The following is a 17042-nucleotide window of genomic DNA, read 5'->3' as shown; positions in this document are numbered from 1 at the left end:
GAAGTATTTTTTGTTATTGAATGTGATTTTGAGTCATATCTTGATTATGAGTATTGTGGTTTATCCATTTTGTTTTTATGTCGAAAATCGAATTCTGGGTTCTGGAGTTGTCAGAGACAACTCCAAAGAATCGTCAGTATCTGCTAAGATACTGGTCCGATTTCGGTCTTCTTGGGCTTCCTGGAAAGCTAAGACACGGGCCTACAACATTGTTGTTGAGATCGCGGCCTGATTTGGCCGGCAGGGTCCCGGAAATTCCCTACCAAGCAGTCGGTCAGACAAAATCTGTCAGACTTTGTCCCGTCCAGAACATTGTGAACAATGTTCCGTATTTTGAGGATTTCTCACGATTCCTTCCATGAAAATCTGATCCGTTTGATTATGTAAAAAGATAAAACAAAGATCTAAATTTTTCATGTTTTCCATTTTAATCGATTCAGCCTGCAAGTAGCCTGAAAAATCTATCTTTCCGTATTCGTTTTAGGTTTGAATATAATATTCACTGTTATAGCATTTTGTGTATGGCTGCTTAATTTTCGAATATTTGAATATGTACGGTGTGAAATCGAAATCTAAAAGTTAGTCTGGTTAGCTAACATCCATCCGCACCATAGTAAAGTTCGGGTTTTTTTCTAAAACCCTCATCTGTATGCCCGAATCCGAGGTGATTTGCGTGGCCAACTAGAACCCCTTTATCAGGTTAGGTTAGTTAACAATTAGATCGTCAGAGATATTTAAAATTCAGTAAAGGTGCGTAGGATTGCTAAAAAATTACGAGCCATAGCTTTCTAGAAAGGTCTGAATCCGACCTTCAGTTCATCTGTTGGAAGTTTTCGCAAACTCCATCGTCTGAGGAATCAAAACCCTCTTCGAACAGGCTGTCCACCGAACCCAGAGAGCCTGTCACAGATTTGACTATCAGTCCCGATTTTGAGTCTGTGGAGTGGACATTCCTGATCTGAATCCAGTGATTTTAGATTCGTTGGAAAGGTATGCGCGTCATGCACAACTTTCATTTGGACTGCCTCTATTGAAACAGAGTGCACGAGTTCCAAAAACCCTATTTTCCAGAGTTCTGTTTGGACTCATCTTAGTGAAAAAGCTTTTGCGCGTATTGAGATCCGTTTGAATTTTGGATCGTGGATCAGTGCATACCGAGTTTACATCACTTTCCTTTTGTTGAATCTTCCTTCCTTGATGTGCTTTTTTCAACGGAAGCAACTCTTGGCTTGGGAGCTTCATTTATCTTTGGGCAATTAGGCCTTATGTGCCCTGGTTCTTGACAATGATGACATATGGCTTTCTTGTAGTTACCATTATAGCCATTTTGTCTCAGAAAATGAGAAGGCTTATAAGTCTTAACATGATTTTCGGGTTTGGAAACGGCTAAGACTTCATTTTTCCCTTTTACCATGCCAAGACGAGTTTCTTCTTGGCATATTTCGGCAACCGCATCTTCTAGGGTAAGAGACTTAGATCTATGGAGGAGAGAAGATCTAACTTGCTCATACTCGGGTCTAAGCCCATGCAAAAATTGGAAAAAGTATCATTTTTTCATTTGTTGCCTTCTAAGTTCAACATCATCACTATCTACCCATTTGGGTTCTAGGAGGGATAGCTCATCCCATAAGGGACTAAGAGGGCTAAAGTAGTCACGGACACTCATGTCCCCTTGTTTAATGGTTCGAATCTTTTCTTGGAGAAAAAAATGTCTAGCGAGGTCCTTTTGAGTGTACATTACCTTTCATGAAGAACCATGCCTCGTTAGCTTTGCGAAATTTGGCAATATTTGCACAATTTTTTAGCTCCACGTTATTCATAAACCATGCAAGTATTTTTGCATGCTTACTCTCCCAATCTTCAATCAAAAATTGATGATCTTCAATAGCTTTAATTCGTGCTCCTCCTTCTAATGCTTTTTCTTGGTCTCCTTCCATTTTAGTGAGTTGTAGTTGAGGTTTCGGAATGGTGCCCCATCACATAGCCCCAAAGCTTTTTGCCTTTGAGGTTGTTCTCCATAGCGGATGTCCATACTAAGTAATTGGTACCATTTAGCTTGAAGGTGAGGTCAATATTTTGTTCACCTTCCATGGTGAAACTAGAGATAGGAGAAACTATATGAGAGATGCCAACTTACAAGGAAACACAAGTATGATCTGAACTAAAAACAAGAGCACAACCTTACTCTGATACCATGTAATGAAATACGTGAAAATAAACACAATGTCCTACAATGGACATTCACAAACAAGAGATGCAAAGAACAAGTCCACAATGGACAAATACAAAGCCAACAAGGGCTTGCTAAAAAGAAGGATCTTATAAAGCAAAAGAGGCTTGAAAAAGTCACACATTACAAAGGGGTTTACCCCTCTATTTATAAGCAAAAGAGAGAGAGTGAGAGAGGGCATTGGGGGGCCCAACAAGGAGTCGTTGGCCCCCCAATGGTCATATTTATGATCGTTGGGGGTCCAACGACTCTTAGTTGGGACCCCCAATGCTTATGCATTAATTGCATTTACAATTAGGAAAAGAAAAATAAAAATAGGAAAAAGGAAAAATAAAAATAAAAAAAACTAAAATGCCCCTATTGGGCAGAATTACAGAAATACCCTTTATCGGGTATGATTGGATATAAATTAGTATATATATTGATATATATACATAAATACATGTATTTTAACAAATAATGCAATATAGTATGCGAGGAAATGACAACCTAGTACCCTAGAAAAATATTCTAACCTAGAAGGATATAAACAAAGTAACTTGAAAAGATCTAACAAAATTTCTAGACCTCGTGATAGATCTGTATCATATGAATCATTCTCACCCCACTATAGAGCTTGTCTAGTCAAAATTCTGTCATATCTTGAGCCAACCACATATAATCGAGCCAAAAGTTACCCTGGATGGATATGAGGTATGAATGATGAATTAGAGGCACTTGAGAAATATAAAACTTGGAAGATAAAGGATTTACCAAAAGAGAAGAAAAACCATAGGTTGTAGATGAGTTTACAAAGTCAAGACTAAAAGCAACGGGTCATTAGAAAGATATAAAGTCAAATTAGTGGCTAAAGGTTATTCTCAAGAATATGGTATAGATTATAATAAAACTTTTGCACTTATAGTCAGGATGACCTCTGTTAGAACCCTCATAGTTGTTGCTGCTATCAAGGGCTGGGTTATTTATCAAATAGATATAAAAAATGTCTTTTCAAATGGATAACTAAAAGTGGAAGTTTATATGGATCCACCTCATAGATATGAGATTCCATCTGGATAAGGGCACTTTAGTCTTTGTTTTTGTAGTTGTTAGGGCAAGCCCAACTAGCCATTGGGCTAGTCCAACAATTAGCTCAACTAGTTGTTGGAGCTAGTTGAGCTCACTCTCTCCCATTCTTTTTGTATATATATGTGGGATCTAATCCACATATTCTCATGCTTCTCTTAAGCATTTTATGTTAAATAAAATATTTATTTTTTATGTGTCTTGTAGCCCTTAGTGGCTTGTGCTTGTGCTATCTTTTGTGAGATTGTATCTTTCCCATAAGTGGTTTATTGTATTTATGCACACTTGTGTATCTTTGTAGCCCTTAGTGGCTTGTGCTTGTGCTATCTTTTGTGAGATTGTGTCTTGCCCATAAGTGGTTTATTGTATTTATGCACACTTGTGTATCTTTGTAGCCCTTAGTGGCATCTATTTGTGCATACTCTTGTTTCATTACTAACTCCTGGGATGTTGTGTACCTGCTGGGTTTGTGGATTTGTAGTGAGTTCCCTTATGTACTTCTCTTTTGGTGACAGTTTTTTATGGCAATTTCTTGCTTGCTTATATGCTCAGTGGGACTTGTTTTATTATCTACTTGAAGCTGCACACACACACAGGGAGGTATTTTCTCCTTTTGTACCATATGTAGAACTTCACTTTTTGTGCTTTCATTGGTGTTGGTGCCATTTCTATAATGTTGAGCGGTTGGGTCTAGGATGTGAATACATGGCCATGTCATCTCAAGTGCTTATGGCTAATGATATGTTTATTTGGATTCACATTGAATTAAAAACAGAAAACATGTCTTTTGTTCTTGCAGATTCTTTATTCAGAAACAAGCACACATTTCGGAACAGTTCTGCCTTTCAAGTTTCAAGAATATTGTCTTCACAAATACTTTCAGGGCTGAAATTATGTGAGCTAATTTAAGTATTGAAAATGGATTCCACTAAGCAACCAATGGCTCCCTTCTTGGATACCCTCAGAATGGAGCATGTTCGAACAATTTTGAGATATACATATCCTTATCCACATAAGCATTCACAGCATGCGATCATTGCTGTGTTTGTGGGCTGTCTGTTCTTTATCTCCTCAGATAACATGCATACGCTTATACAGAAGTTGGACAACAACATCAAATGGTGGTCAATATATGCATGTTTAATTGGATTTTTTTATTTTTTTTCATCCCCATTTGTCAGGAAAACTATTAAGCCAAGCTATTCCAACTTCAGCCGTTGGTATGTATAAAATCTGCACTGTTTTCTCCATAGTCCCATGGTCAATTTCTGCATCTGCTTGCTGAAGGAACCTAATGTTTATTGAAGGTTGGGGTGTGTTTGCGTTAGGTACAAGTAATTTTTAATTGTGAACACACTTTTGCAGGTATGTTGCATGGATATTTATTGCTGCTTTGTACCACCTCCCTAGTTTTCAATCAATGGGAGTCGATATGAGGATGAATCTCTCTCTCTTTTTGACATTATACTTCTCATCTGTGTTGTTTCTTGTTATTTTTCACATCATTTTTCTGGGGCTATGGTATGTTGGACTTGTGGCTCGTGTTGCTGGAAAACGGCCAGAAATCTTGACGATCATCCAGAACTGTGCGGTAAGCACTCTGGAGCATGCTCAAATTAGGAGGTAAAATATATGTATTTTCATTCATCCATTAGTGTTGCATGTCCTCTGAAGATGTGATGAACTTATTTCTTGCATGCAGGTCCTAAGCATAGCATGTTGTGTATTTTATAGTCATTGTGGTAATCGTGCTATTTTACGGGAGAAATCATTGGGAAGGAGGAATTCTGGCTGGTTTTCTTTTCCATTTTGGAAGACTGAAGAAAAACGGACTTGGTTATCTCAATTCCTTCGTATGCATGAATTGAAGGATCGAGTTTGCTCATCTTGGTTTGCACCTGTTGGGTTTGCCAGCGATTATCCTCTTTTCTCTAAATGGGCCATCTATGGGGAGGTATCGATGCTTTTGGTAAATTTTATATATATATATATATATATATATATATATATATTGTAATACCCACCAAGGGTAAATTGGTCTTTTCACTTGTAAATGTGCATATCCATTAGGTGTAATGATATGGATTGAATTCAATAAACATGCAAGAATACACTTGACACTTTCAAGCAAGTAGAATACTTGATTAAATCATCAAACTACCCACACAAGGGTCTAACAAATTTGTTATTGCATAGAGTCACTCAAAAATAAGTTAGAAATACAAGGCCACAAAGGGCCTATTTATAATACAAATGGGCTACTAGGGAGCCGCCCCAATGTGGCTGTTGGGATGCTCATATTTATGACCGTTGGGAGCAGCTCCAACAGCTATATTGGAGCTGCCCCAAAAATAAAAAAATACAAAATAAAATAAAATAAAAGGATTGTAAGCCCCTAATGGGCTGATGCCTATTACAATAAAAGACCGAAATACCCTTACTGGGTATTTCGGTTTACAACAAATGTATATATATATATATATCTTAACATTAGGGATAAGCTTTTTTGTCTTTCTATTTATTTTTTGTATTTCTTATTTATTCTTTTTTTTCTTTTTAATATGGGGTCCATCATAGAGTCGTTGGAGGGGCTCCCAACAACTCTATGGGAGCCCCGTTTTGCTTCTTTTTGTGTATAAATAAGGGGCCTTCCCCCACTTCCATGTAAGCTTGTTTAAGCTCTTCTTAATAAGAGATTATTTATTTTTCTAGAGCTCTCTCTCGTATTGTTTGTGCTTGTCAATTACGACTTTGTGGCCTATTGTATTTTTGCCCATTAGTGGCCTTTTGCTTGTATAATTGTGCATCTCTTAGTCACTTAGTGACATTACCTCTTTTCATTAGTATTTCATTACATGATATCAGAGCTTGGTTGTGAAAGCATCATTGGGGTAATCTTTCATATGTTTATGTAGTTTTAAGTATCATACCTTTATTCTTCTTCAACTCTCTCCATGATGGCCGACAAAGATACAAAAATCGATCTTTCATTCCAATTGAATGGAACCAACTATAGAATGCGGGCGGCTGCCATGGAAAACAACCTCAAAGGTAAGAAACTTTGGGGATATGTGTGTGAAACCGTTCCGAAACCACAATTGAAGCTTACCAAAAAGAAGGAAAACGAAGAAAAAACCTTGAATGAAGAAGAAAAGACCAAAGTTATTCAAGAATACCAATCTAAAGTTGAAGATTGAGAAAGTGAGCATGCCAAAATATTGACATGGTTCTTCATGAAAGGTATCTATATTAAAAAAGACCTTACTAGGTGGTGTAAGTTTTATGAAATGATATTTTAAAAAGATATTTTTGATAAAAACAGTTTTATGAAAGCCAGACACTAATTAATAAAAACCGGCTCACACTAGGGTGAGATTCGGGTCGAACTCAAGGAATGGGAGAAAACTTTGTATTCCACAGAATAACAAGCTTTATTGCCTTTAAAAATAGATAAATGAAAATAACTAACTATTACAATGAGTTACCTTCTTGTAGAGGACTCAAAAAGAATAATTAATGGCCTTATACAAACCTAAATTATTGAAATAAATAAATGACCCAAATTATTGAAATTGCTTGAGCTTTAGTCCCTTGCAATGCCTCTGCTTGTATTACTTTGCTTATTGTTCTTGGACTTTATTGATGAAGGGCTCTTCTGAAGTGCTCGAAGGGCCTTTTGAGGGAACCTTTTTGGGCCCTCTGAGGGCTCTTTGGGGGTACTTTTGAGGGCCTATCGCACGCTCGACCGCTTCCCTGCAAAATAAAAATACAAAACCAAGAAAAACGGGACAAAAATTCAATGTTAGTTCGATCAAAAATCACAAAATAAGAATCTAAGGAACCTATAACAAACTAAGTGACATGTAAAGGAAAAACTAACATGTAACAAACCAAACCACTAAATGACAAAATAATAACCTAACTAAGAAAACAAGAAAATAAGCTAACCGAAAATCAAGATTTGAACTACTATTAATTTAACTAAACAAGAAACACGTAATTCAAGAAATTAATAAATCAAATTCAGGATTCTAACTAATATGCTAACTACTTGAATTAAAGAAAATAACTAATAACTAAACTAACTAAGCTACTAAGAAACAAAGAGCTAACCAACTAACATACTAAATAACAAAAGAAATAAACAATTATCAAAGTAATATCTAACAACTATATGTTGTACGGATAACCAATTAATTAACTAATACTATCTAACTATATGAAAATACATCTAAACTAATAACTATGCTGAAACAATTACTAAGGAAACTGATATAATCTGCTTATTTAATTAACAATGACAAAGAATCAACTATTATATTTCTAATTCACTAATCTAACAAAATTAAAAATCAAGATTGAAATTAAACTAACTGGTTGAACTAACATAGTAAAATAAATCTACACTAACTAATCTAATTCTGGATTTAGTAAATAACTAAAGTAAATTATCTAAACTAATTAATTAATATTGATACACATAAAAAATAAAAATTGGCTAATGCTAATTCAACTAAATCTAATTTAATTAAACAATCAAATTAATAACTAATTAAAATTAACATGAATTAAACAAAACTAAAGCTGGCTAAATAAATTAAAAACTGGAATTAATCTATAGCTTAATCATGGTTAGACAAAAATTAATATCAACTACACTAATTAAAGAAAACTCGATAATTGAAAGAAAGAACAAATCGGCTAAATAATTTTAATCTAATCTAATTAATTTCTAATTATTCTAATGGATTTAAACTAACCACTCCTAAAAACAAATATAAAATATTAGATCTACTGCCGAAAATTAAAAAAGAATTGAAATTCTATAAAAATCCTAATCGGCTAGCATTAATTTAACTAAATAATTAAAATTACATAAAAAATGAATATTAAAAGTTATTCTAAATTAAATCTAGACTAAATCTAAGATAATCTGATCTAAAAACAATGAAACTCATAAAAACAAAGAAACTCTTCTACAACTAACGATGTATGTTGGATTACTTGCAATGACACGACAAAAAAACTAAACTACGTATATGCAATGTTAGATATAATATCTATATATATTTTTCTTTTTTTTTTGCAATGAATAAAAACAAGTAATTGAAACTAAATGCAACACGTAAACAAAGATTAAACTATGCTATATGTCATGATGAAATATGATGCATGTATTCTACGGAATAAATAAAAGCTAATCTAAATAATAATGTATGGAGAGACAGGGGAGAAGAAGCAAAGCTCATGATTCGCCTCTGATGGAGGGGTTGAGAAGAAGAACAATCTCACCTCTGAGTTGCACGTGCCTCCGTCGATAGGGACAAGAAGAATCAGTGCCAGAAGAGATTAGAAGCAAGAAGAACAAGAATGAGAAAGGGGAAGAGCAAAAGGGAGAACCGATTGGGAACGAGAATGAGGAGGAAGAGAAGAGAAGAGGGAGAAGAGGAACACGTTTTTTTTCTCAAGAGAGAGACGCCCCCTATGGCTGAAAATTAGGTTTTTATACTAAAATATTAGGTCACACGTTTTTTTCCAGAAAACTCCAAATAATTTTCAAAAATTTCAAAAGAGCACTTCTAAAAAATCGTGTTTTAGAAAGAGGACACTTCTAAACTAAATCAAATATTAGTTGACAATTCCTAAACTAATTAAATTACAAATTGAAACGTCCTAAACTAATTAAAACACTGAAAAACACAGGAAAATGTTTAAAAATGCATTTTTACCTTTATTTTCAATTCTGATGCAATTTCTCAAAAACATCGATAAGAATGAGTTTTTAATATAATTTTTCGATGAATCATGCGTAGAATTATATGAATAAAATGCAGAAATTATGCATGATCACTATGCATTTCTTTTTACAAGAAAAAATAAGATGAACCAAACAAAGGGATATGAGCATTAGAGACTATTATAGTATTCTATCTCCGTTATGGGATGAACTTGCTCTTCTTGAACCACAATAGGAAGGAAGAGCTATTGCCATGAGACAAGAGCAAATGGAGAAAGATGTTTTTTCAATTTATCCATGGGCTTCGTCCTGAATTTGAACAACTAAGAGGGTCCCTTCTTCATAGGGCTTCTACCTCTCTTAGTGAAATCCTCACTGATTTATGTCAAGAAGAAACTCGCTTGGCCCTTAAAAAAGACATCGATGAAGTCCATGCAGTATACATATAAACCTCCTCATTTTAAAAAAAATAACATTGGTGGTGGAAGAAAAATTATTTGTCACCATTGTAATGAACCGGGTCATCTTCGACCGGATTACCCTAAACTTAAAAGAAATGTGGCTTTCGTTGGAGATTGTCCAAGCAATTCAAGTGAAGATTCAAAGAGATGGAGACATAAAGGACTCCATTACTCAACTTACAGAAACTCTCCAATAATTCATGAGGATCAATTCTTTCACACCTTCTACCTCTGGTGGCACAATCTCATCAACTCCCGGTATGTCCTCTTGGATCCTTGATTCGGGTGCCTCTTTTCACATTACTCTGAATACATCTCTTTTATCCAAACCAAGTCTTAATTTTTTTAAATCATTCGTTTCCACGACCGATAGAACATCATTAGATGTTGAAGGAATAGGAAGTCTTGAAAAAGTTTTTGGTCAATACAAAGAATTTCATGTTCCAAAAATTAGAATCATTTCACAACTTAATTTATTTATTTTTTCCATTTCTCAAATAACCGATTTTGGATGTAGTGTATCTTTTTCACCAACCAATTACTATATGCAGGATCTCCGGTCCGAGAAGCAGATTGGGCAAGCCCATAGAAGAGAAGACCTATATTACATGGATCTTTGCCGTCCAAATCTTTTTGTAATCTCGTTCAATCTAAAGATCTTGGGACTTGGCACTAAAGGCTTGATCACCCTAGTATTTTCAAGTTGTATCTTTTTCCTTTTTTTGGAAAATTTTTGTAATAAAAAGGCATTTACTTGCAATGATTGTATCATTGGAAAAATGCATTTTCTTCCTTATCCACATAGAAATTTTATTTTCAAAAGACCATTTGAACTAGTGCATTCGGATGTTTGGGGACCGGCACCCGTTATGTCTAAAAGAGGATATTCATATTATATTGTCTTTATTGATGATTTTACTAGATACACATGGGTTTACTTTATCAAAAACAAATCCGATGTCTTTTCCATCTTTAAAGAATTTCATATTCTTATTCAAAATCAATTTCAAAACAATATAGCCATTTTTAGATCCGATTTCGGAGGAGAATGCATGTCAAAAGAATTTCAAAACTATCTTAAACTAAATGACATTATTCATCAAAGATCTTGTCCAAAAACTTTTCAACAAAACGGTCTTAACGAAAGAAAACATAGGCATCTCATTGAAACAATAAGGACTGTTCTTGTTTCTAAAAATGTTTCAAAGAACTTTTGGGCTGAATCCACTCTTACTGCAACTTATCTCATAAATCGAATGCCTTCCTCATCCTTAAAAAATGTTTCTCCCTTTGAAAAATTGTTCAAAATATTTCCGAATTTTAAAAGATTGAGGATTTTTTGTTGTAAATGCTTTGTTCTTTTTCAAGGACAAGATAAACTTTCACCAAAATCTCTTGAATGTGCTTTTTTTGGTTATGGTGAAAATCAAAAGGGTTATAGATGTTATGATATTCAAAATAACAAAATTTATTTTTTAAGAAATGTAACATTTCTTGAAGAACAAAATGGTTTTGAAATTCAAAAATCTAAAGAAGAAATTGACTATCCTTTCCTTTTTGACTTATTGCCTAGAAATAAGTCTAAAAGTGATTCAATTTGTGATAATATTTGTGATGACAATTCTTATCAAAATGATGATTCTCGCAATGAGAATCCCAATAACATACATGTGTATACTCGACGTGAGGGTAATGAACATCAAAATGCTTTTGATATATACTTTCAAGACATCTTTAGAAGATCAAGTTGAAGAATCCCTTGTTAAATTGTAACTCATAAGACAATGTATTTTCTATATATATTTTATATGTATAAAAGAAGATACATATACATATATATTTCATATATATGTATATGTATCTATCTACTTATATATATATAATATATTTCTTTCTTGTATTAGCTATAGAGTTATTTTAGTCATTTCTTCATTTTACGCATATTCATGTTTTTGAATATGATTGTAATTCTTTCTTTTTTAATTTTTCTTATTCTTGTAATTTTTTATTTTTATTTTTTTCTTTTCTATGTACTATTTTTGTACACAGTCAGTAGCTGACTGTGTATAGTGTACAACAGTCAGCCAGACTGTTGTACACATTAAGAAAGAAGAGTCGTTGGGCTGATTCCCAACGGCTCTAATTAGAGTCGTTGGGAATAGCCCAACTGTTAAAATATACATATACTATAAACTGAAATACCCATAGGGGTATTTCGGTCCTTTTACTCCATAGGCATCAGCCCACTTTATCTCCTTTTTTACTTTTGTCTTTTGCACTTTATTTCTTCAGCCCACTTTTTCTTTTTTTACTTTTGTCTTTTTGCACTTTTTTTTTGTCCTTTTCACCTTTGCTTTTGTATTTGTGTGATTGGGACAACTCCATATAGCTGTTGGAGCTGCCCCAACGGTCACAAATGTGACCATTGGGTGCATCCCCAACAGCCATATGGGGCTGCCTCCATGTGCCTCTATTGTATTATAAATATGCTCTCTTAGGCATTGTAAAGTGTATATCTCTTTTGAGTATCCTTATGCAATAACATTTATTAGACCCTTGTGTGGGTAGTTTCTTTGATTCAATCAAGTATTCTACTTGTTTGAAAGTGAGTTATTGCATGTATATCGGATTCAATCCACTTCATTTTATGGTATCAGAGCTTTGGTGATCCAAAGGCATTTTTTTAAAAGAAAGATCGTGTTGATTTCAATAGGAGGATCGTGGGCTTAGCGGATACAACAAAACAAGAATTATTGCATCAGGAAGCGTGTCATTTCTCAAATAAGTCTTGTATCTCTTTCTTTCTCTCTTCTTCGCTTTCTCTTCACAATGTAAAGAAATGAAGAATGAGAGAGAAGTTATAATCTCTATTCCCCTACGCCTAAATGATACAAACTATGTGATGTGGGCATCCATAGTAAAACACAAGATATGGGAAAAGGGATTATGGGGCTTGGTGGATGGTACCGAAAAAGAACCCAAGCTCATTCTTATGAAAATTGAGAATGGGAAGGAGGTTGCTCTTCAAGGTGAGGAAATGGGTAAAACCGTTTCCGATTATGAGAAAAAATGGAAAGAGTAGAAAATGGGTCATTCCAAAATTATTGGATGGCTCATTAATAGTGTAGATATTTACAAATGTTCTAGCTTAGCAAAATTTGATTTTGCTAGTGATGCTTGGAAATATCTTAAGGACATGTATAGTCTTAAAGATATTGCTCACATATGCAATGTCCAAAATAAAGTAAGAACCATGACTCAAGGAGAGATGAATATTAGAGAATATTACAATGCTCTCTCCCTCCTATGGCATGAATTGACTCTTCTTGAGCCAAAATGACATTGTCCTCAAGATGTAGAACTCCGTGAGAATCAAATTAAAACAAAGCATTTTTACCAATTTGTGAATGGGCTTAGGCCCGAATTTGAAGGAACTAAATTGGCTCTCCTTCATAGAGGAGATGTGCAATCTATAGTCGAAACTCTTGAAAAATTGATTATGGAAGAGAATAGATTGAAGAAACCATCTATTTCAAAGGATGAAGAAACCGTACTTGCTATGTCCAAGCCCGGTAGTCATATTAGGACTTACAAGCCTCCTCACTTTGTGAAGAATGAGAATGAGAGAAATCTCAACAACTATGAAAGAAGTGATAAAAGAGGAGATCATGAGTACAAAAAAGGTGGCAAAATCATATGCTATCATTGCTATAAACCGGGACACATCAAGCCTTTTTGTCCTAAAAGAAAGAAGGAAGATCACCGTGATGATAAGCGGGTTGCTTCGGTGGAAAGAAATGATGTAGACGACTCCAAATGCATTGGCTCACTATCTTTAGCTCAATTAATGGAGGCGCTACAACCAATGTTCAAAGGTCATGCTTCTTCCTTCTCGGGGGCGGTCTTATCCACAAGTGGTGACCCTGGTAAGACTTCTTGGATCTTAGATTCCGGTGCCTCGTTTCATATTACTCCAAATAAGTCAATATTATCTGAATGTCATTATAACCCAAATAATTCTTATGTTTCAACCGCCGATGGAACATCTTTAAAAATCAAAAGTTTTGGAACTTTTAAAAAACAACCAAACATTCACTACCAAGTATTAGACTTGTGCCAAAACTAAATTTAAACTTTTTATCAGTTTCACAAATTACGGATTATGGTTGCAAAGTTTTATTTTCTTCTAATGATTGTTTAATACAGGATCTTCAGTCCGGGAAGCCGATCGAGCAAGGCCATAGAAGAGGAGATCTCTATGTAATGGACAGTCTTGAGTTATCAAAACAAATTTTTTGTAATTTGTGGAAAAGAAAGATATAGAAAATTGACACAAAAGACTAGGACATCCTAATGTGACCAATTTACATTTGTTTCCATTTTTTACTAGTTATAAAGAAAAAAAATTGGTTTGTGAAGATTGCATTCTTGGCAAAATGAAAGCTTTTCCCTTTGAATAAAGACATTTTATACCAAAAAATCTTTTTGAGTCAGTATATTCGAATGTGTGGGGACCAGTTCCTGTTATATCCAAAGGTGGGGTATCATACTATGTTGTGTTTGTAGATGACTATAGTAGACATTCTTGGATCTTTTTTCTTAAGCAAAAATTAGAAGTATTTGAATGCTTTAAAAAATTTTATTTTTACGTAAAGACTCAATTCAAAACCAACATTCAAATTTTTAGGTTTGATTCCGGAGGAGAATTTGTATCAAAAGAATTTAAAAAAAATCTTGACCTAAATGGGATTATTCATAAAAAATCTTGCTCATACACTAAACAAAATGTTCTAGCTGAAAGAAAGCATAAACATATTATTGAAACCACTAGAAGACTTCTTATATCAAGAAATGTTCCAAAAATGTTTTGGGCCGAAGTTGCTCTTACGGCAGTTTATTTAATAAATAGAATGCCTTAAAAAACTATTGAAAATATGTCTCCTATTGAAAAATTGTTTAAAATCTCCCTCGATTATAAAAGGTTGAGAGTCTTTGGATGTAAATGTTTTGTTCTTACCCATAGAAATGACAAACTTTCCCCAAAAGCAATTCCTTGTATCTTTCTAAGCTATGTTGAAAATCAAAAGGGATATAGATGCTATGACATGAAAAAAAACAAGTTATATGTTTCACGAAATGCTACATTTTTGGAAAATGAAGACGGTTTTAGCAAAGAAAAAATCCAAGAGAACTATGATTATTCGTTTCTTTTTTATCTTATCAATGAACATGATAGGTGTGAAAACATTCATAATGATCATGAGAGTGAAAATGAAGACGCTCATGATGTAAGTGAAAATGTAGACAATGGTCTTGATGATATTGACCCCCTTCATACTACCATACAAACATACACTCGGCGGACCGAAGATCACCCACCATGTGCTCTAAAAAGATACTCACAAAATCAAGATACAAACTCTGCTAGTATTAGAAAGACTCTGCTAGTATTAGAAAATCAATAAGAATTTCCAAGGCCCCTTGTAGATTTGTATCATATGATTTCTTTAAACCAAGATACCGAGCATGTTTAATGACTATACATTCATATACAGAACCGTCATCCTATTATGATGCCAAAAATCATCAAGAATGGATTAAAACAGTGAATGATGAACTAGAAGCTTTAAAAAAGGCAAAAACTTGAGAAATCCAAACATTACCGAAATGACGAAAAACTATAGGATGTAGATGGGTTTACAAAATTAAAACTAAATAGGATGGGACATTGGAAAGATATAAAACTCGATTAGTAGCTAAAGGGTATAATCAAGAATATGAAATTGACTATGATGAGACCTTTGCCCCAGTTGCTCGAATGATGACTGTCAAAACCCTTATATCTATAGCATCAATTAAAAAATGACCTATCTTTCAAATGTATGTAAAAAATGCATTTTTGAATAGTAATTTAGATGAAGAAGTCTACATGGATCCTCCACTAGGTTTGAATCTAGCACATGAAAAAACTCTTAGGTTACGAAAAGCCTTGTATGGATTAAAGCAAGCTCCTAAAGCTTGGTATAATAGATTTAGTAATCTAATGACTCAACTTCATTTTAAATTTTGTTTTACTGACATTGTATTGTTTGTTAAGTCTTCCAATATAGGAATGATTATACTGCTACTCTACGTGGATGATATGATAATCACAAGAGGTGATAAGCAGGGAGTAAATCATATCAAAGATGTGCTTAAAGACAACTTTGATATGATAGATCCTGGATTTTTAAGATATTTTCTTGGTATTGAAGTGACTTACTCACCTCGTGGTTATTTTTTGTCACAGTCTAAGTATGCAATGGAGATTATTAAGAGATCAGGACTCTCAGATGAGAAACAGGTTGACATTCCAGAGGTCATAAATGCAAAAATGAAGGATGATGGAGAACCTCTGCAAGATCCAACCCCATACAAACAAATGATTGGAGCTTTGTCTTACCTTTCAATTACTCGTCCTGATATTTCTCATGCTATTCATTCTGTTAGTCAATTTCAGCATGCTCCCTGTTAAAATGTAAACTGCAATATATATATATATATATTATTTAATATTATTATATTTTCTTTTATTATTTTCTTTTTCTATTTTTTTATTTTCTTTTTTAGCATCTAGTTCAATAGAAACTAGATATTTTGATCCAGTCAAGTTCCTGTTGGAACTTGACTGTGCAAGTAGCTGTTGGACTGTAGTCCAACAGCTATAATAAATGCTGTTGGACTATAGTCCAACAGCTATAATAATAAATGTTGTTGGACTGTAGTCCAACAGCTATATTAAGAGACGTTGGAATCCAACGTCTCTTTTTGGAGAGCTCAAAATGAGCTCTCCTCTCTCTCCCATTGTTTTGTATATATAGGGGTGAACCCCTTTAATGTAAATTACCATGCTTCTTAAGCATTTTGTTCATGAATAAAGTATTATTTATTTTTCAAGTGTTCTTCCCTTTATACCCTTTCAAGGGTCATGCTTGCAGTGTCTCCAATAGACACTTGTTTGTGAGTTATTTGTGCATTTGTTGAAGACCACCATTTCATTACATGGTATCAGAGCTACGAAATCCTTAGATCTTGAAGTGCTTCTGCCTCGATTTTCGTGCCACATTTACAAAAGGTGTTTCATCACCTTGTTCTTGGCTCAAGAAGATTTGTTTGAAGAAAGGCGAACTTGTGCTACAAAAAAAATTGGTTTTGTATCCTCTCTTATTCCTTTGTCTACTCTTTTTCTTTTCTTTTTATTTTTCTCTCTCTCCTCCTATTTATTCCTCTCTTACCCTTGTAAAAGATGGATGACAATGACAAGATCACCATCATTCCTATGAAGCTAAATGATACTAACTATGTAATGTGGGCTTCGATTATGAAGCACCACATTTGGGGAAAAGGTTTATGGGGTATAGTGGATGGTTCCGATTTGGAACCTAAACTATCTCTTACCAAGAAAGAGGGTGATAAAGAGGTTCCTCTAACGGAAGAAGAGAAGAGTAAGGCGTTAGCCACTTATGAAAAGAAATGGAAAGAATGGAGGATAGGGCATGCAAAAATTATG

General features: G+C 34.1%; 1 protein-coding gene across 1 annotated transcript in view; it reads left to right on the top strand.

Moving 5' to 3' along the window:
* The window catches only part of LOC149816459 (uncharacterized), a 96615-nt gene that overhangs the window by 22804 nt on the left and 56769 nt on the right, over positions 1–17042 (top strand). The window contains exons 2-4 of the mRNA XM_089987780.1: positions 4095–4515; positions 4661–4886; positions 4998–5249. Of these exons, the coding sequence (XP_089843906.1) occupies positions 4214–4515; positions 4661–4886; positions 4998–5249 (780 nt within the window). The 5' untranslated portion in view covers positions 4095–4213. The remainder of the gene's footprint in view (positions 1–4094; positions 4516–4660; positions 4887–4997; positions 5250–17042) is intronic.

Source organism: Nuphar pumila, chromosome 14 (assembly GCF_984573655.1).
Source record: "Nuphar pumila chromosome 14, dmNupPumi1.hap1.1, whole genome shotgun sequence".
Classification (NCBI taxonomy): Eukaryota; Viridiplantae; Streptophyta; class Magnoliopsida; order Nymphaeales; family Nymphaeaceae; genus Nuphar; species Nuphar pumila.
The sequence above is the reverse complement of the archived record's forward strand: the minus strand, read 5'-3'. Positions and strand labels throughout refer to the sequence as shown.